Genomic DNA, 26,361 nt, shown 5'->3' on the forward strand with positions numbered 1-26,361 from the left:
GCTGGGAGACCTGAGCTTTCTGACTTTGGGTTCATAGCACAGCTGATATTTGAGGGAACAAGTTCTGAGAGGACTGAGGGTATCAGTATCTGGAAAACTGGGGGTTGAGAAGTGGTTTTCACAGGAGAGGAGCCAGGCGGCTCTCTGGTGTCTCAGACTTTGGGGATCTATGCTTGACAGACTTGATGGTGACCACTGTCTCAGCTTTGGGATTATAGCAACTACCATTGTACTGTGTTTATGAATCAGGATCCTTGTATAGTTATCTCATTTGGTCATCACCTAAACCCAGTTAGAGCAATATTATCCAAGTTTGAACGTGAACGTGAAGTCGCTCAGTCGTGTCCGACTCTTTGCGACCCCATGGACTGTAGCCTACCAGGCTCCTCTGTTCATGGGATTTTCCAGGCAATAGTACTGGAGTGGATTGCCATTTCCTTCTCCAAGGAATCTTCCCGACCTAGGGATCGAACCCGAGTCTCCCACATAGTAGACAGACGCTTTACCGTCTGCAATCTCAGCCAAAAGGCCGAGAAGCAAAGTTTACAGACAAGAAAACTAAGGCCCAAGAGATTAAGGTCACTCAGCTAGGTAGGGGGAAGTATCAGTTTCTTCATCTGTAAAGTGAGTTAATGATAGAACCAGGCTCCATCGCCTGCTGATTTGTTACAGAATTTCTTGGAATCGTTATGATCCGAGCAGATGCAAAGCCCCAGGAATATACGGGTCTCCTGTTAAGCCAATCTTGCCTGTTCCAGAGTTGAATTCAGGTTTTTTTTTCCAAGACTTCTAAAGCGCAGGCGCGGCGGGTGTATATGCGGGCGTGGGCGGGGGCAGGGGAGAGGAGAAGGGAGGAGGTGGCGGCGCCCTCCTCCTCCGCTCACCCTGCGCAGGCCACGGTCGCCCTCTGCCGACACAGGGCGGAAGCGCGTGGAGAGTGTATGTTTTCGTGCCTGAAAGCCGGCGAAGAAGATCGCTGAACTATAGAGGGCGCCCGTCAGCATGCTGAGTAACCCATTCACCGGTCCCTTCCTCGAGCACTTCCTGTCTGATCTCTATGATCCATCCGGTTACGTCTAGAAAAGTTCCTGGAGCTTTCGATTAATCGTAAACAAAAGAGAGGTGCGCCGACCCGGAAGTTGAAACTGGAGCAGGGGCGGGAGGAGCTCGGGGGGCCGGCGTAGGGGCCAGGTGGAAGTAGCTCCGAAGGGCCGCGGTGAAGGGCCGCGGTGAGGGCCCCCGGGAAGCCGTAGCCATGGCGGTGGCTGTGGCCATGGCAGGAGCCGTACCCGGGACAGAGCTAGGCCCCGCGGAAGAACTCGCCAAACTCGAGTATCTGTCTTTGGTGTCAAAGGTTTGCACCGAGCTGGACAATCACTTAGGTATCAACGACAAGGATTTGGGTGAGTCTGCGGAGGTCCGTGTGGCCTCTGGGTCTGGGCTCGAGGAAAGCGGAAGGAGAAGGGGGGTTGATGGGCCGAGTGTGTGTGTGTGTCTGTCACAGAGACTTGGCCCAGAGCACCTGAGGCCGTGGCCGCCTCTTGAGAATTCTCCAGGCCGAGCTGTTAGAACGCTTTTCCCAGAACTGTCAGTGAAACCCGAAGCAGCCGTCGCTGCTTGCGTCCCCCTCTAACCCCCTGCTTCCCACCCCCCCCCGCCCCTCCAGCCCCCCCCAGTCCCCCCAGTCCCAGATAATTAAACAGCGTTAACAGCAGCAACGCAGAGTCACATGATGATGATGGTGAAGATGATGTTTTTTTTTCATGGCAGCCACTTACTGAGTTCTCACTACGTGCCAGATAGTATGCTTAGTGTTTTACTTTGTCTTATTTGCTCCTCATACCATCCTGTGAGATAGTATTTTCTGTTTATAGATTACGAAAACAAGGCTCTGAGTAATTAAGTACCCCCCCTCAAGGTCACGTATCAAAATGTGAGGTGAGCTTGGTCTGGAATCCAAGTCTGTAGCTTTAACTGTGCTCTTAACCATTCATGCTTATACTGTCCCTGAAGCACCAATGTATAGTGTCTCTCAAACATTAGACATCTTGGGACAAATTGCACATGGGGCGAATACAAACTGAGGAAATGGAAAAGACTAGGGCCCCACAGCTCAGGCTGCAGGCAGGTGGAATCCTCCTGGAGGCAGAGGGATGGATAGGGTCTAGGGCATGGGTGGAGGAATTGACTTGATAGGCACAGGGATGCTTCATTTTAACTGGAAGGAGGACAGAATGTGATTTTAAATGCAGATGGGTTTAGGGATAGGTGGTAGGGAGATGAGGGAGAGAGTTCCCATTTGACAGTTCTGTTTTCTAAATGAAGATAAAGTCATCAATTGGAGAGATGGAAAAGGACACATGCATGAGGAGAAGAGGAGTCAGGGAGGTTAGAAGTATGATCCAGGGTAAGATACATAGTTTCTCTGCAGCTGTTTTTCTTATCTGTGAAATAGGGATGATACTGTGTTCTTCACTTTAGTTCACTTTTCTCTTGCTTGTCATCAAGATGTGCCTATCTTGTGTAATTTTTTCTCAGTTTACTCTTTTTTTTGATAATGAGGTGATAGACTGGTCAGGTTGCTATCTCTCTGGGTAATATGTTCCTTCATTCAGGAAATGTTCACTGAGCTGGGGGATTAGGAATACAGTAGAGTACAAGATAGATTCCCTCAGTGGGCATACATTGCTTTCCTCTCTCTTTTAAACTACAGAGTACTAACGAGTTAGCTTTTTTAGAGGAAACAAAAAGTTCTTGAGACCAAAACTGTTCCACCTCCACCTTCATAGGCCACTTGCAAGTCCAGGTTGTCACCTGCTATAGATTGGAGGTTTCAATGACACCATCCTTGGGTTTGATTAATTTATTAGAGCAGCTCACAGAACTCAGAAAGTGAAAGTGAAGTCGCTCAGTCATGTCCGACTCTTTGCGACCCCATGGACCGTAGCCTATCAGGCTCCTCCATCCATGGGATTTTCCAGGCAAGAGTGCTGGAGTGGATTGCCATTTTACTAACTGATTTATTATAAAAGGATGTAACAGCTAAATGGAAGATATGTAACAAGGAGAGAGGAGCTCCGATGCTTTCTGAGTGCCCCACTCTCCCTGAACTTCCGTGCATTCACCAATCTGGAAACTCTCTAAACCTTCTCTGGGTATTTATGGAGGCCTCATCGTATGAGCACTCATGTATTATATAGGCACAGCTCGCATTGTATAGGCACAGCTGATTAAATCATTGGCCATTGATGATGATGTTCAGTTGCTAAGTCATGTCCAACTCTTTGCGACCCCATGGACTGCAGCACGCCAGGCTTCCCTATCCTTTACTGTCTCCCAGAGTTTGCTCAAACTCATGTCCATGGTTGAGTGATGCCATCCAACCACTGATGACTGAACTCAATCTCCAGCCTCTCTCCCCTTCGAGAGGTCAGGGTGGGGCTGAAAGTTCCAGCCCTCTAATCTCTTGATTGGTTTCCTTGACAACTAACCCTCATCCTGGTTACCTAGGGATTTTCCTAAGGTTATCTCAGAAAAGTTAAAAAAATAACTTATTCTCTGCATTTAGGAGAGCTCCACACCAGGGATAGAAACCAAATATGTGTTTCTTCTTATAAATCACAGTATCACACTGTTAAATACAGATTTATGGAACCAGTAACATTAAAAATAGTAATATTGGAAAAGTGTGATTGCCAGAGTTGGTTTTAGTAACAAAAAAGCTAAACTGCCAGGGTTGGTTTTAATAACAGAAAGTTAAATATTTATTTCTTGAGTGTTTTACTTGTTGACTTGATTTTTTTGTTTTGACCTTGATGTATTATCATTTAAATCAGTGTCATTATTTTTCCTGTTTTCAACAATGAGCTAGTTTTTAATTACTGATTCATTTTTGATAGTTCAGTTATATGATGTCCTCATATAATTCTGAAAATTAAAAATAAATCCTCATTAATGACAGCTACAGTGTGAATGCTGGTGACTGCTTTAGGATTGCCTCTTTTGAGCATTGTATGACCAGCACCATGTGATTTAGTTCTCTGTCCACATTCTCTAAAGAATTTGGGCTCTGAAATCAGATTTCTGGATTCCAGTTCTGGTTCCACCAATTATTTTTGGGTAGGTCATTGTCTCAAACCCTCAGCCTCCTCATCTGTGAAACAGGGACAATAGTACTACCTACCTGTAAGGGCTGTTGTGAGAACCATGTGGGTAACCCATGTGGAACACTTAGCATAGTGCCTCAAATGTCGTAGACGTTTAAGAAGTCTTAACCATTGGCACTGTTGTTATTAACTTGTTATTAAATAAAAACCTGATGGCAGCTGGCTTTCACTTAACGTCATAAAAAAGGTAAAGGCAAATTTCAGCATGGAAATGGTATGTGGTACTAGTTTATAAGTTGGTTATCCAGATCTTCCATGTTATCATTATTATTTTTTAGGATTAAAATCCAAATGAAGGGAATTGCCTGGTGGTCCAGTGGTTAGGGCTCCATACTTTCCTTGCCTAGGACCTGGGTTCAATCCCTGGTTGGGGGACTAAGATCTTGAAAGCCATACGGCATGACCAAAAAAAAGTCCAACTGAAATCGTTAGAAGTTGAGGCAATTTTCTCAATCTATCATAAAATGCACTTTTCTCCTGCAAGTCTCTTAATTAATAAATAGTTCTAATATTGGAAATTTTGAGAACTAGGCAGGTTTGTGAAATTTGAGGGTAGGGAGCAAGTGAGTCTTACACCAACTTGGATATTGTACCACCCAGCAGCTGCCTGGACCTCATATATATTATAGATCATGTGAGTCTTTTCAGAAACTGTAGAAAGCATCCTATTGTGTCCATGTGTGCATGCCTGTGCACATGTGTGTCGCCTTATGACCTTGGACATGCTTGCCTCTAGAATCTGTATGCCTGAATACATACCTAGTAGTTTCATGAAGCGGAGAAGGCAGTGGCACCCTACTCCAGTACTCTTGCCTGGAAAATCCAATGGACGGAGGAGCCTGGTAGGTTGCAGTCCATGGGGTCACTAAGAGTCGGACTGACTGAGCGACTTCACTTTCACTTTTCACTTTCATGCATTGGAGAAGGAAATGGCAACCCACTCCAGTGTTCTTGTCTGGAGAATCCCAGGGATGGGGGAGCCTGGTGGGCTGTCTATGGGTTTGCACAGAGTCAGACACGACTGAAGTGACTTAGCAGCAGCAGGAGTTTCATGAAGAGTACAGTGATCTGCGACAAGGAGGTCTTCCTCTCTCAAATGCACTCAAAGGCCTGGTGATCCATGTTTTCTTTTTATTTGTGAAGATTAACTAGGCCATACATGGATAATCTTGGCAATCTAAATTCTTTCTCTACTCTTACTGAATGGTGTTTTTTGGTTTTTATGAAGACTGAAGACTGTTGGATAACCAAACTGGTTTTATTTTTAACATACTTGAAACTGATTTCTTCCTCAAGTCTCCATTCTCCTGGTTTTCTTGTTTGCAGCTGAATTTGTGATCAGTCTTGCTGAGAAAAATACCACCTTTGATACTTTCAAGGCTTCGCTGGTCAAAAATGGTGCAGAATTTACGGTATGTGTACATAGAGACCCCTGTTTTGTTTTAATATCACTGTTGGATTTAAATTTTGATAGTACATGTCAGTAAAGTGCACCATTAAGTATGTGATGTTTTCATGACACTAAGCAGTGGTGATATAACTGAATTGCCTGTGACACCTTTCTAGGAAAATTGGGCAGAATTTCCATTATTAAATCTTTATGGGTGCTTACATTCTTGTTCTGTGAATCAAGAAGTCAAAAACAACAGTCTAGGTGTGAAAGGTAGTTCTAAACCATGGGAAATAAAATAGTTGAAGGGAACTATGTCACATGCCTGCAAAGAGTCATAAATATCAGTTTTCTCTGAGGTATGTTACTAGGTTCAGGCCACATCAGGTTGCCACTCTGCTTTATTTGTCCCAGTTAGGTAAGTTCAGGTGCATTACCACTCTTTCTAAAGGACACTCCTTTTCTTAGTGTTTTTAAGCACTGATCCAGGAGCTGACAATCTTTGTTCTGTTTCTTTTCAAAGGATTCACTCATTAGTAACTTGCTGCGTCTCATACAAACCATGCGGCCTCCAGCAAAGCCTTCTACTAGCAAAGGTGAGCAGACCTTCTAGCCAAGCTTCGTCTCCAGTATGGTTTAGGTTGTGAGCATCCTGTAAATTGCATTTAGATCAGCCCTGGGCGTTCTTTGGAAGGAATGATGCTAAAGCTGAAACTGCAGTACTTTGGCCACCTCATATGAAGAGTTGACTCATTGGAAAAGACTCTGATGCTGGGAGGGATTGAGGGCAGGAGAAAGGGACGAGAGAGGATGAGATGGCTGGATGGCATCACCGACGCGATGGATGTGAGTTTTAGTGAACTCCAGGAGTTAGTGATGGACAGGGAGGCCTGGCATGCTGCGATTCATGGGATCGCAAAGAGTCGGACACGACTGAGTGACTGAACTGAGCTGAACTGACCCTGCTGCAGCTGCTGAACAAGTAGATTAAAGAAATAAGACATAACCAATCAAATGCATGTTGAAATATACTCCCCATCCCAGTGCCAGTATAGTTGTTGAAGGTTTTGTAATCAGTATTTTGTTTTTTAGGAAGTTGAATTATGTTTATAGTAATGTATAAGAGTAATGTAGAAAAATGTTTTTAGTTTGATGCAAATCTAATATTGAAGTTCTTTTGTTAATCTCTAAGAATATTAATTATGTCTTTTTTTTCTTTTTATTCTTTCATGCTTTTAATGAATTAAGATCCAGTTGTTAAGCCCAAGACTGAAAAAGAAAAGCTGAAGGAGCTCTTCCCAGTCCTTTGCCAGCCAGACAACCCTTCTGTTCGGGTACTGATACCATTTTGAGCTTGTCTACTGCAGCTACATGTCCCCCCACCTCACCCCTTTTCTTTGTCTCATTAGTTATTAGTTTTAAGTTTGCCTTCACTGTAGCGTATTAGTATTTTTTCAAAGTAAAAGTGTCTGGCCACTCCCTGAGCACGTACTATGTGTAGAGTAGTGTTAAAGGGTTCAGAGAATGATATTCCAGGGAAATGAGATTGGGAACTGTGGGAAGCCATGATTAAGGGATATGGAATAGGTATGAAATAACTTACAGTTCTGAAACAACTGCCTGTTGTGCAAAATTAGATTTTTTTCTTTGTTACATATTGTGTGTATGTGTTCAGTCATGTCTGGCTCTTTTCGACCCCATGCACTGTAACCCACCAGACTCCTCTATCCATGGAATTTTCCAGGCAAGAATACTGGAGCGGCTTGCCTACTCCAGGGGATCTTCCTGACCCAGGGATAAAACCGGCATCTCCTGCATTGGCAGGCAGATTCAAAGTGTTTTGATTTTTCAATTTCACTAGTACCTACTATATGCCAAGCTGTTATAACTATCAGGGTACAGTGGTGAACAGAACAGACCAGAGTGTCTGCCCTCTTGGACATTACATCCTGGTACTGGGGCAGGGAATGAACATGTAAACTTCTCTAGTGGGGAGGAGACAGGCAGTACCCAAGTAAGTAGATGATATAGCTGATAGCGATGAGAACTATGGAGAAAAGTAAAGAAGTGAAAGAGGGAAGGGAGTGTAGAGGGAGAGTGCTGTGTGAAAATTTTGACGTCTGTTTTCTGTTCATAATCATCACTTGCATGCTTTCATGAGAGGAAAGTAAAGTCGCTTAGTCGTGTCCGACTCTTTGCGACCCCATGGATTGTAGCCTACCAGGCTTCTCGGTCCATGGGATTCTCCAGGCAAGAATACTGGAGTGGGTTACCATTTCCTTCTTCATGGGAGGGGTGGTACCTAATTGTCACCATAAGGCTTGTATTAAGGACAAAGGGGATTTGCCAAGTGTGGAAATGACTTCCAGGAGCCTTTGCTCATTTCTTCTCCCTCTGTCTCAAATTGTGTTGGAAATCTCTGCCCCCTCTGCTTCCCTCACATTAGTGGTCAGAACTGTAGGGACTGTTAGATTTGCAGATGACCCTGAAGTACAAATTCTTGAGAGCGGACTTTTCTTGTCCCCTTTTCTCCTGACATGGCTACCTCTGTCTCTGTAGACCATGCTGGACGAGGATGATGTGAAAGTTGCTGTGGATGTCCTAAAAGAACTGGAAGCCTTGATGCCCAGTGCAGCAGGCCAGGAGAAGCACAGAGACACCGAGCACCGGTTTGTCCCTAGCGTCCTATCCTTTGCAAGTTTAGGATATAGTGATAGTTGAATTGTGGACCAGCCAAGCAAAACTCTGGGCAAGTTTACAGAATCTAGACTGGCCATGTACCATACTGTTGGATCTGTTTTCATTCCTCCCTGGTGAGAGTGTTTAGGCAGCAAGTGCTGAGATGTTCAGAAGATAGAAATCTGGGTTGAAAGAAGGCTGAATACGTTTGTGGTCTCCTCTGTTATTAGCCTGCAGGGATGTCAGTCATAGTTACTGAAACTCCAGTTCAGCATTTAGTGGGTACCTTCCATATGCATGGCACTGTGTTAGGTACTTGGGAAGGCGAGGATGGAATTGGGTTGGTTTTGTTACTCAAACAAGTATTTGTTGCTAGGGACAAGGCCAAGAAAAAGAAGCGCAGCCGGAGCCGAGAGCGAGACCGTGACCGCGAGCGAGAACGTGATAGAGACCATAAGCGGAGACACCGGTCCCGCTCTCGATCACGTTCCCGGACCCGGGACAGGAATAAAGGGAAGTCTAGATACCGGTCCAGGAGCAGAAGTCAAAGTCCCCCCAGAGATCGGAAAGACCGAGACAAGTATGGGGAGCGGAATCTGGACAGATGGCGGGATAAACACGTGGACCGCCCTCCCCCAGAAGAACCCGCCATTGGGGACATTTACAACGGCAAGGTGACCAGCATCATGCAGTTTGGATGTTTCGTGCAGCTGGAGGGACTGAGGTAATGACACCAGCAAAGGGCAGAATTTCTTTTATCATTGGGGATTTTCATATTTTAAAAAGTTGACTGTGTCAGGCTGTTAGAAGTTGACCTTTTATTTGAAATGTCATAGAGCCATTTATTCCTTCCTCTGACTTCAGGAGATCCACTCTTTTGCTAGTTGACACAGAAGAATTTGTTGCCCCCCACCTCCACCCTAACCCCTAACCACCCACCCTAACTTTTTCTTTGGGAAGGTGGTAATTCTAGTTTATTGTTTGCCCAGTTTCTTGGAACTTTGCTCTTGAGTTTAATACCCCTTTCCATTCATTCATTTCTAACAAGGGTGGAGAATGGTTGGGGGAAAGGTATTTTAAGCATGTTCCTGATGTGTCTGACTTCCTCAGGAAGCGGTGGGAAGGCCTGGTGCACATCTCTGAGCTCCGGCGGGAAGGCCGTGTGGCCAATGTGGCTGATGTGGTGAGCAAAGGCCAGAGGGTCAAGGTCAAAGTGCTGTCCTTCACTGGGACCAAAACCAGCTTGAGCATGAAGGTAGGTGAGATATGCAGCTGATTTCCACATCTGGTGGTCAAGGAGGCAGAAGAGAACGGCAAGTAAATGCTTTCCCTGGTTTTTGTGTCTTAGGATGTGGATCAAGAGACTGGAGAAGATCTAAACCCAAATCGACGGCGGAATCTTGTCGGGGAGACCAACGAAGAGACCTCTATGAGGAATCCGGACAGGCCTACCCACCTGTCCCTCGTCAGTGCCCCTGAAGTAGAGGATGACTCACTAGAGCGCAAGCGCCTTACCCGCATCTCTGACCCAGAGAAGTGGGAGATCAAGCAGGTCGGGGCCCTTTGCTTTTATGGCCACAGTCATTCAGGGTGTAGCATGATGGTTATGAGTGTGGACCCTGGACTTCAGACCACTCAGCTTATCATCCTGAGCCAAGTTATACTACCTGTTTGTGCCTCAGAGCCCCCACCTGTAAAACAGGGCCAGTGTTGGTATTGTGGGGATTAAATGAGTTAGTAGAAGTGATGTTCTTAGATCTGTATGTGGTTAAGTGCTGTTTGAACGATTGTTCCTGTTTTCATCATTTGTCAGTAAACATCAAAACCCCAGTGTGCCAGGCCACTGTGCGAAAACTAGGGCTATGAGGATAAATGTATCATGGTTCCTACGTTTGAGGAACTCCCAAGTCCAGCGGAGGAGACAAATTGAAGCATATAACTGGGAAGGTTTACCTTCTACATAATACGGACTGTGCAGAGTGCTATGGAGTCAGGGAGCAGATAACATGTCCTGGGAATGCGACTCTTGAGCTGTGCTTTTGGGCATGATGTTGTGCCCCCAGGGGTGGGATATATGGTGTTTGAGGCCCTGCAGTCTTGGGTCAGCAGAGAAGAAAACCTCGGTTTCCTACATGAAGTCTTTGTATAAAGTCAAAAGAAGAGTGTTGATCTAGCAGGCAACAAATGTTTCCTTTTATCCTTTGGCTAGATGATTGCTGCCAATGTCCTTTCCAAGGAAGAGTTCCCAGACTTCGATGAAGAGACTGGCATTCTCCCTAAAGTGGATGATGAAGAAGGTAACCAGCCACTTAGATGGACCAGGATGATGGATTGGGAGGACAGTTGGCAAGTTCAACCATGGATAGGGTTTATTTGTAGTTTAAACCAGTGGTTAAACTCATCTGTTTCTTGGGTCTCACAGCTCTTCTCTCAAAGAACAAGGGTCCTTTCATGATGGAGGCAAAAAAACCTTATTTTTCTGATAAATATTTGTATATTGCTGTACTTGTTGCTTATGATCAGTTTTTAGGATATAAGGTGCTTACAAGCAGTTTTTAAGATATAAGAAGTTCTAGTATTTGGGGGAGTGAATTTGATCTCATATTTTTAGTAATTGTTCTCTAAACCTTGGATCCACCTAGATTACCACTGAGTTGCCATGGAAACAATTTTTAAGCTTAGCCTATTGGTAGTTTTTTTTTTAAATTGTGAAATAAATTCCTTAATGAAGTGTATATGGTTTATATAACAATAACAAATGAAAACCTGTGTACCCACCACCCAGTTCAGTTCAGTTCAGTTGCTTAGTCATGTCCGACTCTTTGCGACCCCATGAACTGTAGCACACCAGGCCTCCCTGTCCATCACCAACTCCTGGAATTTACCCAAACTCATGTTCATTGAGTCGGTGATGCCATCCAACCATCTCATCCTCTGTCGTCCCCTTCTCCTCCCACCCTCAATCTTTCCCAGTATCACGGTCTTTTCAAATGAGTCAGCTCTTCTCATCAGGTGGCCAAAGTATTGGAGTTTCAGCTTCAGCATCAGTCCTTTCAATGAACACCCAGGACTGATCTCCTTTAGGATGGACTGGTTGGATCTCCTTGCAGTCCAAGGGACTCTCAAGAGTCTTCTCCAACACCACAGTTCAAAAGCATTAATTCTGCTGCACTCAGCTTTCTCTATAGTCCAACTCTCACATCCTTATATGACTACTGGAAAAACCATAGCCTTGACTGGATGGACCTTTGTTGACAAAATAATGTCTCTGCTTTTGAATATGCTATCTAGGTTGGTCATAACTTTCCTTCCAAGGAGTAAGTGTCTCTTAGTTTCATGGCTGCAATCACCATCTGCAGTGATTTTGGAGCCCCCAAAAATAAAGTCAGCCACTGTTTCCACTGTTTCCCCATCTATTTCCCATGAAGTGATGGGACCAGATGCCATGATCTTAGTTTTCTGAATGTTGAGCTTTAAGCCAGCTTTTTCACTCTCCTCTTTCACTTTCATCAAGAGGCTCTTTAGTTCTTCTTCAATTTCTGCCATAAGAGTAGAACTTTATCAGCACCTTTGAAGCCTTTACATGCTCGCTCTGATTAGACCTTTCTCCTTCCTCTTCTAGGTAATCACCATCCTGAATTTTACCTTATTTCCTGTTTTTTTTAGCATCTTACCACCTGTCTATCCCTAAACACTATATTGTTTAGTTTGTTTTTGAACTTCCTTTTTTTCCTTGAGTCATCATTATTCTTTCAGTATATATCTGTGTTGATTTTTATAGTTAAATTTCATTCGTTTTCACTGCTGTAGAGTTTTTCTGTGTATAAATTTGCCATAATTTATCCATTTTACTTTTGATGGGCATATGGGCTGTTTTCTGGGGGGTTTTTGTTTGCCTTTATGAAAAGTTCTATTATGAAATTCATGTACTTGTCTCTTAATGCACGTGTGCAAGACTGTCTCTTTTTCCTGAATACATAGGAGGAGAATTACTAGGTAGCAGGACATGTGTGTGTTCAACTTTACCAGGCAGTCCTCATTGTTTCCTAAAGTTTTTGTACCAATTTACACTACTACTATAAGTGTAAGTGAGTTTCTGTTGCTCTACATCCTTGCCGACATTTGATGTTATCCAACTAAACTCCGCCCCCACCCCATCTATCGTGGGCTAAGAGTTGTTATTCCACATGAAGTTGAATGGCAAATGCTTTAGTACCATTTAGAATATCAGGCAACAATTCTCCACAGGCTTAACTTCTTTTGAAAGAAGCTCTGATCCATTCTTAGGCTGGAGCACAAATGCCTTCGAAATGGCTGTTGGGCAGGGTAGTCACCCACATTAGAGTTTTGACCTTGGGAGCTATCTTTGATAAAGATTGCTGATGCCTGTGGAAATTAATGGTTTATGTGAGAATGATTGGTCATTTATGTCTTTTGTTTCTGGCTAATTCTTCTTTTGGGGGATTTCCAGATGAGGACCTTGAGATTGAGCTGGTTGAGGAAGAGCCTCCATTCCTGAGAGGGCACACCAAGCAGAGCATGGACATGAGCCCTATCAAAATCGTTAAGGTGAGAAACGCTGGGACTCTTAACCTGGATGTGTCAAGTGAACTTTTCCTAAAGTAACGATTCAGTTTTCCAGAGCAGGTTACTAGATCTGAGTAAGCAGAACTCAGGCCATAGGAGGCAGTAGTGACTGTTGGTTGGGGTCTAGAATGTTTTTGTTATAGAGGAAGATTGACTTGACTTTGTTGTTTTCGCCTTTTAAATTCTTACAGTCTCATTTTAGTGCGTTTTGGGAGGAGGCAGAGATAAATATGAGTGCTGGATCGATCATCACTGCCTTTGTCCAGGCTTTAGGGCTTGAGTCATCACCTTACAGGTTCAAGGGCAATTGTTAATGGATCACTTGACCAATTGGGGTTCCCAGTAGAAGGCTATAGCAGTAGATGTTGTGTAGGGTAGAGCTGTGAAGAGAATTCATGAAATCGTTATGATAAAATTTGGGGTTTGGAAGAAGGTATCTTAAAGGCCCAACTGTTGCTTATAATCCAACCATATATTCTCTGCAGTTCATCTCACGTGGTCTTCTCATGTCTGCTTGACAGTGTTGGTGACAGGGAATTCAGCAGCTCTTGAGGAGACCCATTGCATCCCCAGATGGATCTGATCAGTAGACTTCTTTAGATAGAACTAAATATGTCTTATTGAGGCATCTACATTAGTCTTAATTTTAGTTCTCAGGATCATACACAAGAATATGGCTTTTCTCTTGGGGTTCTCATCTTCAAGCCCAAAATGCCCAATTCTTTCAGTGATTTATCACTGTCCTTGTTCATGTTCTTTGAATATGGTACAGTTGATCCACTTCTTTCATGAAGTCTAATATGTTGATATGAAGTTTTTTCTGGGTGAGTCTCTTTTAGATTTGAGTGGCTTAACAACTACATTTTATTTCCTGGATATTCAGTGCATGCTGAGATCCCATTCTGCTGTTGCCTTGTCCTCTGTTGCACTAGAATCCAGATGGCTCCCTCTCCCAAGCAGCAATGATGCAGAGTGCCTTGGCCAAAGAAAGGCGGGAACTTAAGCAAGCACAGCGGGAAGCTGAGATGGATTCTATTCCCATGGGACTCAACAAACATTGGGTTGATCCGCTGCCTGATGGTAGGACTCTGGGGGTGGGTGGGTATGTGGACTTAAAAAAAAATCTGAACCCTCAAATATGCAGGGAGAGGGCACTGCCGTCACGTAACTGAAGATTTAGCCTTGACTTCGGTGATGCAATTTTTCCCTTCAGTTAGAGCATGTTTTTGTTTGTTTTGTTTTTTAAAAGTTTTCGTAACTGTGGTCAAATCATTAGATGGCTGTTTTCTTTTGAATAACTTAAAAATTTTTATTCTAAAGATAATACAGCTCTGAAATGTCTCTTTTCATATAATTCTTTGTGTAGTAAATATTAACTGACTGTTGGATAAGTCATGACAATTACTGTTTGTGTTAAGTACATGGGGATACAGCTGTGAAGAAGACAGGCATGGTTCCTGCTCTTATGAGGTTTACAGTTTGGTGGGGAAGTTGGATATTAACCAGATAATTACCAAATAACTAATTAGTTAAATCATGAACCAGTGCTAGATAAGAAGTAGAGGTGTGTTTGGCTATTGTGGGTCACTTCCCTGGGAACACAAAGGCCTGAAGGATAAATAGGATTTAGTCTGTCCATGGGGATGCATGGGGGTTGGGGAGTATGTTCCAGGCTGAGGAATAGCCTGTGCTGAGGCTGTGATGTCGGAAAGAAAACCTGTGTGGCTGTAACAGAGTGATGGGTGGAGTTCACAGGGGCAGGGGTGAGATGTGGCTGCAAGGATTTTGTAGATGGCATTAGGAATTGAGGCTCATTCCTGGTGTTCACTGGGAAATGGTGCCAAGTTCTAAGCAGGGGCGTGGCAAGATCAGAATGGAATTTCCAAAGGATTATTGAGGGTGCCCTGCAGAATGGATTGGCTGGGTAAAGAGTAAACACATGTGGTGAATTAGGAGGCTTTTTATAATAGTTCAGAGGAGAGATGATGGCTTAAAGACAGGATGCAGAGAGGAGGAATGTGCTGGAGAAATGTGATCTGTTGAGGGTTGGCAAGGGACAGTGAGGTTGATAAGAAGTCACCTGTTTTCCTTCGCAGCGGAAGGCAGGCAGATTGCTGCCAACATGAGGGGTATTGGGATGATGCCCAATGACATTCCTGAATGGAAGAAGCATGCCTTTGGGGGCAACAAAGCTTCATATGGAAAAAAGACCCAGATGTCAATCATTGAACAAAGGGAGAGCCTCCCCATCTACAAGCTGAAGGAGCAACTGGTCCAGGTGAGAAGCTCTTTATGACGTGTTGGTGCGGAAATCAGGGTGTTTTCTAAAAATGACATGTCTTAATTGAAATCAGTGCATTTGAAGTGGCTTTTCTGAAGAGAATAGGAAAAAAAACATTTCCAACTACTTAAAAAAATACATATATATTATTCTACATTATTTCTATGAGGAAATAAATCTATTTGAACTGAGGATCCTTGGAGCAATTACAAGTGGGCAGAGTATTGTGTTGAGTAAGGAAAATGGGGATGCTTGACTTCCCATCGAGGCAAGTCTTTATTTCAGGTACTTGTTTCTATTTTCTTGCCATCTGATTTAAGATCATGAAACCTTCCTGAGGCAACATACTGTATTCGTTTCCAGCAAATCCTTTCAGTGATCTCTTATACAAACAAGTACAAATATATATATGTACATACACACACAGGTATCATACGTTTATATGAACCATGTGTGTTTCTACATGGCAGCATATTATATATATAGTTCTATATTTTGCTTTTTCCCCCTCAGTGACACAGCTCAGCATTGTTCCCTATTTTTTTTTTAGTGCTTTGTTATGTGGGTGTACTGTGGCTTATTTAACTAGTCCTGTGTTAATAGACATGTAGGTTGATGGCAGTCCTTTGCTGTTACAAACAGTATAGAAATCAAGTGACTTTAGGGGGTAAGGTATGGAGTTTTGAGAATGACAGTAGAAAGGAACTGTCTTTATTTGCTACTGAATTCTTTAATCATGTGCATATAATACTTGAAAAAACATACATGTATGTATATAAAATATCAGGGTGAGCTGGATAATTTATGCTTTTGGCATCATTGTATTTTTATGAGTTTAAGGAAGACAATACGTTTTTAAATAATTGAGTCAGTTTAAAGAAAAAAAGAATACTCATGGAATTCTCTGGTGGTTCAGTGGTTAGGACTTCATGCTTTCACTGCAGGGGGCCCAAGTTTTATCCCTGGTTGGGGAACTGAGATCATGCATGCTTCTTGGAGCATCCAAAAATGTAAATAAAATTAAAAGTTTAAAGTTTTAAATTTGTTATGTGTGCGTGTGTGCTCGGTTGCTAAGTCATGTCCGACTCTTTTTGTGACCTCATGGACTGCAGTCTTCCAGGCTCCACTGTCTGTGGGATTTCCCAGGCAAGAATACTGGAGGCGGTTGCCGTTCCTTTCTGACAGGGGACCTTCCTGACTCAGGGATCAAACCGCATCTCCTGCGTTGGCAGGCAGATTCTATACCACTGAGCCATCTGGGAAAGTGTTGAAAGTGAAAGCGTTAGTTACTCAGTCGTGTCGGACACTTTGTGACCCCATGGACTGTAGCCTACCAGGCTCCTCTGTCCATGGAATTTTCCAGGCAAGAATACTGGAGTGGGTAGCCATTCCCTTCTCCAGGGGATTTTCCTGACGAACATCTGCATTGCAGGCAGATTCTTTACCTACTAAGTTGAAAAAGAAGATCACCATAGAAAATCACCGTTAATATTTTTTTCTATGTATACTTAAAAATTTAAACCCTGGTTGTCATCTTACATATCTGCACCACTGTTTCCCCTTTTTCTCCTTTAATGTTAGAACTTAATCAATTATTTTACTCCTGAGTAATGTGTGGCAGATTTTAATGACCTTACTTACATTTGGTTGCTTTCAGGCTGTCCATGACAACCAGATCCTGATTGTTATTGGAGAGACCGGGTCTGGGAAGACCACGCAGATCACCCAGTACCTGGCAGAGGCAGGCTACACTTCCAGGGGCAAGATTGGATGTACCCAGCCTAGAAGAGTAGCGGCCATGTCTGTGGCCAAAAGAGTGTCAGAGGAGTTCGGTTGTTGCTTAGGCCAAGAGGTGAGTGGGTGATGACGCTGTCCTGGAAATAATACTACCTTTTTTCAGGTTTCTCCTGAGAGAGAGAGGGTTTCTCATGGTCATCAGATCTGTTCAGGATCAAACCCCAGGCAGATTTTACTTTGAGGAAATCACTGTACATCTTGGTCAAATTCTATCTATTAAAATTACGGGTAATAGTCTGGGCTGAAATCGTGAGTGAAGATGGCAAAAAGGAGAGGTTTGTGTCTAAGGTTTTCCACTTCTGTTCTGCTTTAGGTGGGCTACACCATTCGATTTGAGGACTGCACCAGCCCTGAAACAGTCATCAAGTACATGACAGACGGGATGTTGCTCCGAGAATGCCTGATCGACCCCGACCTCACTCAGTATGCAATCATCATGTTGGACGAGGCGCATGAGAGGACAATTCATACTGATGTGCTCTTTGGATTGCTGAAAAAGGTAACTAGATGCTCTTCAGTGACCCTTCTGCCTGTTGGGAACTGAATTCTGGGAATAGATGTTATTTTTTAAGATTTGCTTACTTTATCATTTATTTTTAGCTGTGCAGGGTCTTTGTTGCTGCATGTGGGCTTTCTCAAGTTGCAGAGAGCAGGGGCTACTCTCTAGTTGTGGTGCGAGGCTTCTCATTGCAGTGGCTCCTCTTGGTGGAGCATGGGCTCTAGTTGTTGTGGCGCGTGGGCTTAGTTGCTCTGCGGCATGTGGGATCTTCCTGGACCAGAGATTGAACCCATTTCTTCTGCATTGGCAGGAGGATTCCTAACCATCAGACCACCAGGAAAGCCTGGGAATTGAATTTGAGTACCTGTGCCTTTTTTGGGCAGTCTTTTTTAGTAAGCTGCATTGCATTTCCCTTTAGACGGTTCAGAAACGGCAGGACATGAAACTGATTGTCACCTCAGCCACCTTGGATGCTGTGAAGTTTTCTCAGTACTTCTATGAAGCTCCCATCTTTACCATCCCAGGTCGAACATACCCAGTGGAAATATTGTACACAAAGGAACCTGAAACCGATTATCTAGATGCCAGCTTGATCACAGTCATGCAGATCCACTTAACAGAACCGCCAGGTAGGGGGAAAAGAGCATTTTTCCTCTTAGGCCAAAAGTCCTGATGTGGGTATTTTTGCTCATTTTTTTAAAAAATGCCTTTGAAATATTGGTTGGTCTATAGGTCTCAGGTTTGCATGTTTGAAGTGGTGGTGATGAAAATATAAATAATAGTATGCAGGGTATAAATGCATCTATTTAAACATAGACACAAGTTTTTTAAAAATTTAAAAAACCAAAACAACAAACAGAATAAACATGGATAGAGGAAAACCTCTTAATTTGTTAGAGATCAGAATATGAGAGTGTTTTCCACCTTTTGGAGTTCTGTGAATGTCAGTGTGGCCTTTGTATAGAACACACACCGAGGAAGTCAGTTCATGCTCCTGTTCTCCTCTTAGGTGATATCCTGGTCTTCCTGACTGGTCAGGAAGAGATCGATACTGCTTGCGAGATTCTGTATGAAAGAATGAAATCCCTGGGACCTGATGTTCCAGAGCTGATTATCCTCCCAGTGTACTCTGCTCTCCCCAGTGAGATGCAGACCAGAATCTTTGACCCAGCTCCACCTGGCAGCAGAAAGGTAACACAGGCGCTTGTGTTCTGAAACCACGTGGTGTATGCAACTGTTGCTGATGGGAATTGCTTATGGTGTATGCGAGTCCTGTGTATTATATTTTAGGAAGTAGTCCAAACAGTTTGTTAAGGAATGAGGGTCTTGTATGTGATCCCTGCTCTTCTTCCTCCCTTTGCTTTCATTTGACAGGTCGTTTTTTGAGCATTTCCCAGACTTCGGGGTAGACACAGGGCTGCCATCTGAGGACAGGCTTCTGTCTGCTGTGGAACATCCACCAGTAGACAGGCTTTTACCATAGAGTGTGACAGTGCTACTGGTGCGCTGGGTCTTCAGAGGGGGAGCACCCAGCCCAGTGTTCTTACTGGAAGTTAGGATCTAAGCTAGTCCTGAAGAACGTGCGGGTGTTCACCTAGACGAGACGGGCAGGACAACATGAATTCCAAGTCAACAGAACAGGCCCTCCTAGCCAAGAGCTGTGAGGGTTTTCAGGGAGATGTGTAGTTCCAGCCGCTGGAATTGACTGTGTGAGTATGTGTGAGACAGTGGGAAAGGAGACAGATGGATTTTGCCTAATAGCTTTATTGAGATATATAATTTACATACCGAACAGTTAACCCTTTAAAGCATAAAATTCGGTATATGTTAGTATAGTCACAGAATTTTTTTAGTATATTCACAGAATTGTGCAGTCATGAATTACCATTATTAATCATTCATCACTAACCATTAATCACTACAACTTAATTTTTAGAACAAACTCATCATCCCCAAAAGAGACCCTTTTGAAATCATCCCCCATTCACCCCTCTGCTCAGCTGCTGGGAACCACTTTCTGTGTCTGGATTCACCTGTTCTGGACATGTCATATAAATGGAGTCATTATAATTTGTGGTCCTTGGGGACTAGCTTCTTTCACTTAGTGTGTTTTCAAGATTCATCCATGTTGTAGCATGTATAAGCACTTCATTTCTTTTTACTGTTGAAGAATACTCTGTTGTAGAACAGCATGTACCACATTTTGTTTATCCATTCATCAGTTGATGAACATTTGGATTGTTTCCACCTTTTGGCTGTTATGAATAATGCTGCTGTGAACATTTGTTTACAAGTTTTTGTGTGGACATATGTTTTCTTTTCTCTTGAGTACATACCTAGGAATGGAAGACAGATGGATTTTCTTTTTTAATTGAAACACAGTTGATGTACAACATTATGTTAGTTTCAGGGGCACTACAAAGTGATTTGACATTTGCATACATTATAAAATGATCACCAGAATGAATCTAGTAACCATCTGGAAGACAGATGGATCTGAATAACATTGAAGAGTTAGAACGGTCAAGACGTGGTGGGCGCCTGGAGATTTAGGGAAGGGCAGTGGGGAGAAGTCAGGAATGACTACCAGGTTTCTGGCTCAGGCTGCTAGGTGGAAGATGGTGCTGAGGAGGCAAATGTAGAGGAGCAGGTTTGAGAGGAAAACGGTGACTCCTACTCTATTCCTGGTGATTGTGCTGCTCTCCACGGGGGAGTTCTCTGGCAGGTAGAAGCCTTTCAGGGCCAGTAAAATGCTGGCGTGAGGTGAGATGTTCTGGTGCCTCCTGGCAATGATTTTTTCCAAGCAATTGTGTTTTATTGTCTGAACCTCTGGGTGGAAGAAAAGTGGCAGTACCAGGCTGAGACCAATCATCTAGATCACATATGCCGCTTCTTACACACAAATCGTGAAATTCCTCTGCTGCCTCGTGGTTCATTTTATGATCAGAAAAAAAAAGTCTCCCTCTTGTTCCACATACACAAACAGCTCATTTTGTAGTACAGATGTCCCTGTGGGGGAAGGAAAATCTCATTTTGCGCTGGCACATGTGATACCAGGAAATCTCTGCCTTCCCAGGGTGCTAGAAAATTAAAATTGTAGTAATCAGCATTGGATCTAGAAAATGAGGGATGTAGCCATTTGCACAAATGAAATTGGCTTTGATTGGCCATTGCTTTTTCCTATTCCACTTCTCTCAGGTACCACTCCCTCCCCAGCCTAACACTTAAGATGAAGGCGCCTCCCCTTCCACCCATTTGGGGCCAAACAGAGATTAAGTGCTCTCTAACCGTCTAGAGAGAGGGAGAGAGCTGCACAATCTCTTTGGAAAGATGTCCGAGTTCAGAAGTCTCATTTCACACCTCAGGACTGAGACTGGGCAGTTCAATCCAACTATGTCCCTCTTGCCTGCAGGTTGTGATTGCCACCAACATTGCAGAGACATCGCTGACTATTGATGGCATTTACTATGTGGTAGACCCTGGATTCGTGAAGCAGAAGGTGTACAATTCTAAGACAGGGATTGACCAGCTCGTGGTGACTCCTATTTCTCAGGTAGGACAACTTCTTCTGGCAGCTTTTCTGAAAATCCTGGTTAGGGCTTTTCTGACATTTTTTATGGTTTTGTATTTTGAACTTTATTGTTTTAAGATACTGGCTTCTTTGTTGAGATACAGGAAATTTTGTGTTGTTTGTTTTTAATCTTCAGAATAGTGTTTCAACATTTAAAAAAACCCCATAAAACTGGAACTTAAATTTAATCTTAGCACCCTTGATTATCTTAAGAGTATTATTTTTAAAAATATTGCACTTAGCCACAAATATCTGAGATAGTAATAATTCAAGAAATGATAGTGTTTGTTTGGTAATTATGGAATGGTTTCCTGCCTGAATTATATTTTTAAATGAATATCCTGATCATCCTTTTTGAAGGAAGTTTGGCCCCAATGTATCTGAAATTTAAAAGTTCATTTCTTGAACCTAACAGTTCTGCTTCTGGAAGTGAATCTGAAAGTTAGAAATGATTGAACTCATATCCAAACGTAATGGAAAAGGATGTTCATGAAGCATTATTTATACTAGAGGGAACCTGAGAAAATTCTAAATTAGCTCTGAAAGGGAAGTAGTTTAATAAAGTATGGTAAATTCATGCCATAGAATGTTATGTGGCATTAACATAGTGGTGTGTATCTATGTTTAATGACATAAGCACATAACTATGATATATTATTTGAAAAAAGTGAGCTACAAAATAGCATGAGTAGTATAATCCAGTTTTTGTTTAAAAATAGATGGTATGTGCCTGTGCACAGCGTATGTGAACGTACCTGCAATTGAAAGCGTAGTATAGGCAAAATGTTAGACAAGGTTCTTGGTGGTGGTGCTGCTGGTTTCTATGCTGATGGGTAAAGCACATTTTCTTCCCTATACTTTTATATATTGTCTTAATATTCTATAAAAGGCATGTATTACTCTCATAATCTATAATTCCATAAGGTTATTTTCATTTTGAAACTTAAGTAATAATAGCTAACTCTTGCAGGGTACTTCCTATGTGCCAGGCACTGTCCCAGGTACTTTCACACACATGAACTCATTACATTCTCAGTTGATCTTTTGTGGTAAATGTTGTTATTATCCTTATCTCACAAGTGAGACTGAGGGCCAGAGGGGTTAAGTGACTTGCCTAAGGTCACATAGCTGGTAGAGCCAGGATTTAAACCTGGACAAGGGAGTTCCCTGGTGGTCGTGGTTAAGACTGCATTTTTAATGCAGGGGGCACGGATTCAATCCCTGCTCGGGGGACTAAGATCCCGTATGTCTGCTGTGTGTGCGTGCTGCTGCTGCTACTGCTAAGTCATTTCAGTCGTGTCCGACTCTGTGTGACCCCATAGATGGCAGCCCACCAGGCTCCCCCATCCCTGGGATTCTCCAGGCAAGAACACTGGAGTGGGTTGCCATTTCCTTCTCCAGTGCATGAAAGTGAAAAGTGAAAGTGAAGTCGCTCAGTCATGTCCGACTCTTTGCGACCTGATGGACTGCAGCCTACCAGGCTCCTTTGTCCAAGGGATTCTCCAGGCAGGAATATTAGAGTGGGTTGCCATGCCCTCCTCTAGGGGATCTGCCCAACCTGAACCCATGTTTCCTGAGTCTCCTGCATTGCAGACAGATTACTCACTGAGCTACCTGCGAAGCCATGCCTGCTGTGGGATGTGGCCCAAAAAGAAAAAGAAATTAAACTTGGGCAGAAGGCAATGGCACCCCACTCCAATACTCTTGCCTGGAAAATCCCATAGACTGAGGAGCCTGGTAGGCTGCAGTCCAGGGGGTCGCTAAGAATCAGACTGACTGAGTGACTTCACTTTCACTTTTCACTTTCATGCATTGAAGAAGGAAATGGCAACCAACTCCAGTGTTCTTGCCTGGAGAATCCCAGGGACGGGGGAGCCTGGTGGGCTGCCGTCTGTGGGGTCGCACAGAGTCGGACACGACTGAAGTGACTTAGCAGCAGCAGCAGCAGCAGCAGCAGCAGTGGTCCCAGCATGTGTGTTCTGTACCAGTTCTTCTGGGGGTGATACATGCACCGTGATGGAGTGATGGAGAAATTATTTGTATCTGCCCTCCATAATTTGAGAAACATCTGTAGAATGTTCTGGAATCTGATTGCTGCCTCCCTCTGAGTGGGTAGTGACCTCTCATACTGTTATCTTTTGGTTGGAGCTGGCATAGAAACTCATAAACCCTGATACTATTTATAAGACAGATGGTTTTGTCAGAAAATGGCCCTCTCCAGATTGCTATTCACTGGTTTCCTAGCAACCTGGGGCTAACCTACATATTGTTTTTAATTTTAAAAATTAGTGCCCCTCTCCCCTGAGTACAGAAGTAATATAACATTATTTTGAAAATTACCCATAGTCCTGTTGCCACCAACCACTGTCTTCATTATGATGTTTTTTCTTGTCCATCTTTTTGCATGTTTATTTTAGATTGCGATTTTAATAGTGTAGTAAGTATGTGGGTTTTGATTCATATTTAACTTTCCTGATAATTAAGGTAATATATGTTCATTATTGGATATTTATTAAAGAAAATAGAACTCATCTACAAGCCTAGCATCAGAGTTAGCCAAAGTTAACACTTTAGGGTATTTTTTCCTAGTTTTTTATTTCTGATAGTTTGTATATTTACATGAAGGTTAAAAAAAATAAAATTAGTATTGTTGGGCAACTTGCTTTTTCACCTCTGTGAGTGAACCTGTTCATGTGTCATTGAGCATCTCAAAAACTTGATTTTTAAAACAGCTGCAGAGTCATTCACTGGTGTGATTAAATTATATTTATTCAGTTCACTTATATTTTTGGTTATGGTGGAAGGTGGGTTTTGTCATTTGGTTTTATGCTTTCTTATTTATGTTGTGCCACACTAGTTTGAAGGTATATTTCTGTGATCTCTACAGTATTTCTTCTATTCACTTGCTTATATTAATATTTGGCCTCACTTGAACAGAGTTCCCTGAGTGGGGATGATTAAGAGCGGTGGTAGGAACTCTTGGAAATAGTCCTAGAGGAAGTGAATAAACCCCATTTTAGGTTTTGCCCTGTTGCAAAGTGCCCCCCTTTCTAGGATTTCCTGGGTGAAGCCATTAAGGAATGTTTAACAGATCTGATATTTTTATTCCCACCCCTCTAGGCTCAGGCAAAGCAACGAGCTGGCAGAGCTGGGAGAACAGGCCCAGGGAAGTGTTATAGGCTGTACACAGAACGTGCCTACCGAGATGAAATGCTGACCACCAATGTGCCAGAAATTCAGAGAACCAACTTAGCAAGCACAGTGCTCTCGCTCAAGGTAGAAATCACTGTCTTGTTAGAATGGGCTGGTGGAGCAGTCCAATTCTATGGCCTTAGTGAATGGATCTCAGTTTTATGAATCTTGTTAAATACTTCAGTAACCTTATGGAACCCGTCCCTTTGGGTACAAGGCAAATGGCTGTGATAACAGCCTCTCCACCGCGGGTCTGGGGCTAAATTGGCATGTATGCTGTGATGTTTCTTTTCTTGCCATCATAACCAGCAGGATATTTGGTTATAAAAGATTTTAGTTAGGAGCATTATCTTTCAAACAGGATATTAGAAAAATCGAGCCAGTGCCAAACTGTGGACAAACTCACTTCCCTCAACCCTTTAACTTTCACATCCAATTCTATTCTTTTAAAACGGAAGCAAAACCCCCAGTCCAAAAGCTTTGCAAGGGAACAACAGTTAGTACAGGTTTCAGACTGGCCCCCTGGGGCTGGGTTTCATTCTAAATCACGGCTCTTCCTCTCTCAGTCCCCAGTGAGAACCTTCAGTCTCTCTTGGCAGGGGGAGCCGCATGAGTAATTTCCCAGATGATGGCACCCCTACCCAGCGCTGCCGCCCGACTCCAGTGCTGCCCTGGAGCCCTGGCACTTTACTAATGCACAGTGTTCTGTTGTAATTTATTATTCATTCTCTGTACGAAAGGCTAAAACAGAGCTTCAGAGAAAAAAAAAAAAAAAAGCCTGCTCCAGTCTCTGAAGTGAGAACAGAGAGGCATCTGTGGCTCAAAGGTCTGCTCTGAGCTGTGTGTCTTTGGTAAATTTACCTGCTCGGCTCTCTGCTCTGTATTCTCCTCTCAAAGCAGGGGGCTATTAATAGTCTCTCCTGTGAAGATAAATGAGATAGTGCAGGTAAAGGCACTTGGCACAACACTTACTGATTGCTAACATAATTCCTTGTTGTTCTTATTCATACAGTAAGCAGTTATTGAACACCTGCTGGGTTTATGGTCGCCATCACTTCTGTGGAAAGGAAACAGAAAGCTTAGGTCCTGCCTTTATACACATTTGGATAGTGCAGCATTTGTTTCTTTTATTCATCAGATTAGGTAACAGATGTATCAAATGCCTGCTCCATGGCAGGCAGGGGATTGCATGTGGTTTTGTGTGTCACCATGGTGAACTCTGAGAGCAGGGACCCTATCTTAGTCCTCTTTATATCCCTCCCACCTAACATGGCACACAGGGCACTTTCTAGATACACAGGAGATATTTTGTATGCAGGAGGCAGGGCAAGCTGGTTTTTTTTTAAAATTATTATGATAAAATATATAACACATTATCATTGTAATCTTTTAAAATGTTTAGTTCAGTGGCACTAAGTACATTCACAGTATTGAGCAGCCGTCACTACTGTCCATTTCCAGAACTTTTTGATCATCCCAAATTGAAACTCTGTACTCATTTAGCTAAACTATCACCTTCCCCCTCCCTCCTGCCCCTGGTAACCAAATTACTTTCTGTCTCTATGAATCTGCCTAGCCTAGGTACCTCAGATTAAAGGAATCGCTCATATTTGTCCTTTTGATCTGGCTTATTTTACTTGTTGTTTTCAAGGTTCATCATGCTGTAGCATGTATTAGAATTTCATTTGTTTTTAAGGGTAACATTCCATTGTATGTATATACAATGTGTTTTGTTTATCCATTCATCCATCGATGGACTTTTGGGTGGTTTCTGCCTTTTAGCTATTGTGAGTAATGTTCCTATGAACATTAATGTACAAGTATTTGTGCTGAGTCCCTTCTTTCATTTCTTTTGAGTGTATACCTAGAAGTGGAATTCTTGGATCACCTGGTAACTCTGTGTTTAACTTATTGGTGAATCACCAAGCAGCCGCACCATTTTATTCCCATCAGCAATGTATGAGGATTCCTGTTTCTCCATATTTTGCCAACACTTATTATTTTCTTTCTTAAATTATAGCTGTCGCCATCCTAGTGGGTATGAAGTGGTATTTCATGGTGGTTTTGATTTGCATTTCCCTGATTACTAGTTATATTGAGCATCTTCTCTTGTGTTTGTTCCCATTTTTATATATCTTTGGAGACATGTCTACCTCTGCCCATTTAAAAATTTTTGTCTTTTGGTTCTTGAGCTGTATA

General features: G+C 42.9%; 1 protein-coding gene across 1 annotated transcript in view; it reads left to right on the plus strand.

Annotated features, from left to right (window-relative positions):
- Positions 1-1,141: 1,141 nt before the first annotated feature.
- DHX8 (DEAH-box helicase 8) overlaps positions 1,142-26,361 on the plus strand; it is a 28,610-nt gene continuing 3,390 nt past the window's right edge. The window contains exons 1-18 of the mRNA XM_027974462.2: positions 1,142-1,403; positions 5,493-5,578; positions 6,080-6,152; positions 6,805-6,890; positions 8,116-8,225; positions 8,612-8,959; positions 9,346-9,490; positions 9,584-9,787; positions 10,445-10,532; positions 12,707-12,804; positions 13,755-13,902; positions 14,919-15,100; positions 16,761-16,955; positions 17,214-17,399; positions 17,818-18,028; positions 18,409-18,590; positions 20,812-20,952; positions 24,091-24,246. Of these exons, the coding sequence (XP_027830263.2) occupies positions 1,256-1,403; positions 5,493-5,578; positions 6,080-6,152; positions 6,805-6,890; positions 8,116-8,225; positions 8,612-8,959; positions 9,346-9,490; positions 9,584-9,787; positions 10,445-10,532; positions 12,707-12,804; positions 13,755-13,902; positions 14,919-15,100; positions 16,761-16,955; positions 17,214-17,399; positions 17,818-18,028; positions 18,409-18,590; positions 20,812-20,952; positions 24,091-24,246 (2,787 nt within the window). The 5' untranslated portion in view covers positions 1,142-1,255. The remainder of the gene's footprint in view (positions 1,404-5,492; positions 5,579-6,079; positions 6,153-6,804; positions 6,891-8,115; positions 8,226-8,611; positions 8,960-9,345; positions 9,491-9,583; positions 9,788-10,444; positions 10,533-12,706; positions 12,805-13,754; positions 13,903-14,918; positions 15,101-16,760; positions 16,956-17,213; positions 17,400-17,817; positions 18,029-18,408; positions 18,591-20,811; positions 20,953-24,090; positions 24,247-26,361) is intronic.

This window comes from Ovis aries, chromosome 11 (genome assembly GCF_016772045.2).
Source record: "Ovis aries strain OAR_USU_Benz2616 breed Rambouillet chromosome 11, ARS-UI_Ramb_v3.0, whole genome shotgun sequence".
Taxonomy (NCBI): domain Eukaryota; kingdom Metazoa; phylum Chordata; class Mammalia; order Artiodactyla; family Bovidae; genus Ovis; species Ovis aries.